This window comes from Homalodisca vitripennis, unplaced genomic scaffold (assembly GCF_021130785.1).
Source record: "Homalodisca vitripennis isolate AUS2020 unplaced genomic scaffold, UT_GWSS_2.1 ScUCBcl_2345;HRSCAF=7006, whole genome shotgun sequence".
Lineage (NCBI taxonomy): Eukaryota > Metazoa > Arthropoda > Insecta > Hemiptera > Cicadellidae > Homalodisca > Homalodisca vitripennis.
In genome coordinates, this window is record NW_025778463.1 from 5001 (window position 1) to 8980 (window position 3980).

Consider the following 3980-nt stretch of genomic DNA (forward strand, 5'->3'; position numbering starts at 1 on the left):
TATTCCATGGCTTTATTGATGGAAATAAAGTTGTTCCACTTCAAGTTTGTCCAGTTCCATGCCGCTGGTCAACAGGACAGAGTGGTCAGCAAACATGACGGTGCGGCTGTAATTACTCATGTACTGCGGGAGGTCGGCAGCAAACAATGCAAAAAGAACTGGTCCCAAAACGGAACCCTGTGGGACTCCTCTTGTCACGCTCAACAGACCCGATCTGACTGTGTTAGTTCTACCTTTGATGGTTTTGCCTGATCTCAACCAGCTGCCTTCTTCCAAAGAGGTAGGTCCTAAACCACTCCTGTGCTGCGCCCACAACACCAACGGCACCAAGCTTGGCCAGAATCAGCCCGTGATCCAAACAGTCGAAGGCCTTGCTAAGGTCTAAGAAGGCTCCACCGACTGTTCTCCCAGCCTCCAAGTTGTCCAATATGTGTTCCACAATTGACGCTACTGCAGTTATGGTTGACCTGCCCGGCATGAAACCATGCTGTGCCTCTGGAATGATGTTGTTGGAGTTGAGATGTCTCACAATACGGGTCAAAACTACCTTTTCCAGTCTTTTGGAGAAAGTTGGGACCAAAGATATCGGCCTAAAGTTGCTAATGCCGTCTCTCTTGCCTTTCTTGTGGAGAGGATAAACCTTTGCTACCTTCATCAGGGAGGGAAAAGTTGCCTGCTCCAGTGACTTATTCACAACACTAGTTAGAGGCAGGCAGAGTTTCCTCTTCACAGTACTTTCAGAAGTCTGGAAGAGGACGTCATCGACACCTGTTGAGGTTTTTTGTTTTAGTGCCCTTATAATACCTCGCACCTCATCAGTGGTTTCCAATGAAAAAGCGGTCAATTCATTTACCAGATGGTGATTACAACCAGCGACCTGAGTGCTTTTTTGTACATTACCTGCCCGCAAAATATCTCCAGCAATGGTAGTGAAGTATTCATTGAAGCTATTAGCAACCTCAACGGGATCTGTTACGATGTCGTTTGAGATCCTAAGTTGCCACGTTGTATTATTTACATCCTCGCAAGCTCTTCTTTCAGCGTTAACGACGCTCCACACCGCTTTGCTTTTGTTGGAGGACCGCGAGATTAGCTCCTCACTAGCCTCCCGTCTGATGGTTTTCAACTTGAGGTCATAAGTTTTTTTCTTCTGTGCCGCTTCAAGCCTGTCGTCCGCTCTTCCAGTTGAGTTACTTCTTTCTTGAGCTTCGATGAACTCGGTTCTTAGCCTAAGAACTTCTGGGGTGTATAGAAATAGCTTTACGCCAGTTTTTTTGGACCTTGATGTTTTATATGGGCATGTAGCGTCAAGTGCCGATGTGGTCGTCACCATAAGTGCTGAATAAGCCTTCTCCACATCCATTGTCTGAAAAATGTTGTTCCAGTCTTCCTCCGCTAAAAGATTTCTGAGCCGTGATAGGTTTTGATTATTTAATTGAATATAAGTGGCAGTAGGTTGGATTTTCGCTTTTGCGGGGATGCTTAGGGCGCAGAGCTGTCCAGCATGGTCGGCAATGTGTTCATGCACTACTTTCACTTTTAGCATCGCAGGGCTAAGATTACTGCACACCACGTCTATGGAGGATCTTGAGACATTAGTAATTCTTGTAGGCGGGAGATTCACTCTATGAATAATATAGGTGGCCAGAAGGTCCCTAAGAGCATTGTTTTCATTTTCTTTCTTTTTGTTTAGGCTGTCCACATTGAGATCACCAACTATACATATCGGGTTGTTGTTTGTTGGAAAAGTTTCCAGGACTCTAGAAATGATTATAAGCGACTCTTCGAGGGAGCCTCTTGGAGGCCGATAAATCTCAAGTATGAACAGTTGTTTTCCTCCATTTAGGAACAGTTTTATGCCTGCCATTTCGCAAGTAAGCTCTTTGCTGTGACACTCAATGTTCAATTCTCCATTTTATTGCCCAGTGAATTACGTGTATAGATTGCAACACCACCCTTTTCAAAGTTCTGTCTACAAAAATTAGTGGCTAGGCTGTACTCCAAAAGTCGCCCACTAAGGATCCTTGATTGGTCCAGACCATGCTCAGTTATAACAACTATGTCTGGTTGTGCGTGGCTCAAATAATGATTAAGCCGTTCAATTTTATTTGCTAATCGATTTACGTTCTGATGGAAGATGATGACCTTTTTAGAGACGAATTTATGTAGACTCGACTTTCCTGTCTGGGAACTCCCCCCTGTCCTTCCATTCTCGGCTCTTGTCTAAAAAAAACACTTCTGGTCTCTGTGGCTTGTGTTTGTCGGTGGTTGTCTATATTTTGATTCTTGTCTGGTAGAGTGGCCTTTCCCGAAGGAGGCGCTACTACTTATATTTGGGTTCTTTGCTGGACTTCTAGTTGTTAATTTATTAGAGTCAATGTGATGATTTAAGAGGTCATCCAAGTTATCTTTAGATTTTAACAGTCTTGCTGAATTTGGTGACTTATTATTAGCAGGTTTCTCTTGAGGATAACCACTGTTAAGGGTATCTGCAGAATTGATCTTGCGAATAATTTGATCTCTGCCAGCCGTCACATTCACAGATTTGCTTTTGAACTCAGATGACATAACATGTTCAAAGGTGCATGAACGTTTGGTTTGCTCAGCTGAAGACACGATTAATGATTTTCTCAAGACCTGGATGTCGGCCTTATCAACAACTTCCTGTCTCTCCAGCGTGTTTATTCTACATTCCATGGTTTTAAATCTAGCTATGAGACTTGAAATTTCAGACTTCATGTCATTAGTTGGCTCATTATTCCTAGGCCCAGTATAAATAGACAGACCGTAGTCACTGGAATGTTCTCCATTCAGAACACCTGCCTTTGAGGACGCTGAGGTATTCCTTAATTTTTTTATCTCTCCCTCAAGTTTTTTTATTGTTTCTTCGTGCTTAGTTATGCACTGAAGTTGTTCCGAGTCGTGTTCAATAAAAAACGCTTGTAATTTCTCTTTTTCAATTAATGTCCTTTCCAGCTGTTTGTCTTTCTCGATCAGTTCTCTTATGGCTTCTTCTAGCCTCTCACTCATAGTTTCTTTATGTTGCTTTTGTAGCTCTACCTCTGCTTCAAGTTCAAGAATCTTGGAATTAATTTTGGCACTATCATCTTTTAACTGTGTATTCTGCTGTAAAAAGTGCCGATCCGATCTCTGCTGCTATTCTCAATGTGTTTTCAGACGTGTTGTTCTCTATGCCGCCTCCCAAGGAGCTTACTTCTAATTGAAGTTCTTGCAAGGTCTTGTTTATGCTATCATCTATTACCGGTGACGAATTGACCGTATTTGTTAGAAAAAATGCCTCTTCAGCGGGGTCGCAGTGGGGACAGAACCATGTGCTGGTCAGATCATTTTGAATTTGCGTATAGTGCTCAGGAACCATCCCCATACAACAACAGTGATACCAAGTGTTGCATATGCCATCACAAAGAACTGCATTTTCCTGATCATTGACAGTGCCGTCGCGTAAAGGACAAACCACTATTTCGGCTTTTTTAGTTGTAATTTTATCGGATCTCAGTCTCATTGTATTCTAGCAATAATGGAGGATGGCGCACATGAGATTAAATAAGTCGTAGTTTTAAATGGCAGGAATTAAATATTTCGTACAACAAATCTGTACTTCATATAGCAAACAATGAGGTAGGTCAACGAAATCTGGAAGGCCGTGGATTTTATTTGACAAGAGTTATTCCCTCCTTGTTCAGCAGAGATGAACTGTGGTAGTGGTAGTTGGTTAGAAGGAACGGTGGATAAAGAACAAGTGACTTATGCTGTGACTGTTTGTTTTTGTTGTTTTATTTATTTATTTATTTATTTATTTATTTAACTTCCAACGGTCAAAAGACCAATTTACAACGGGTTACAGTTTTATATAGTCTCTCAAGATGACTAGTACTTATAAACACAGAGGGCCAAGCCAAACATGCAATTGGACTTTAAACTAATTGGTGCTTAAGCCCTAGCTCAAGCACCAAGCCAAA

At 42.1% G+C, this 3980-nt stretch overlaps 1 protein-coding gene across 1 annotated transcript; it reads right to left on the reverse strand.

Moving 5' to 3' along the window:
* Window positions 1-229: 229 nt before the first annotated feature.
* Window positions 230-1867, reverse strand: LOC124371967. Its single transcript, XM_046830335.1, has one exon. The coding sequence runs from the start codon at window positions 1865-1867 to the stop codon at window positions 230-232; it is 1638 nt and encodes a 545-aa protein (XP_046686291.1).
* Between the last annotated feature and the right edge of the window lie 2113 nt (window positions 1868-3980).

Coding starts and splice junctions, on each gene's coding strand:
- LOC124371967 (XM_046830335.1), bottom strand. CDS start 1,867: ATGGCAGGCATAAAACTGTTCCTAAATGGAGGAAAACAACTGTTCATA.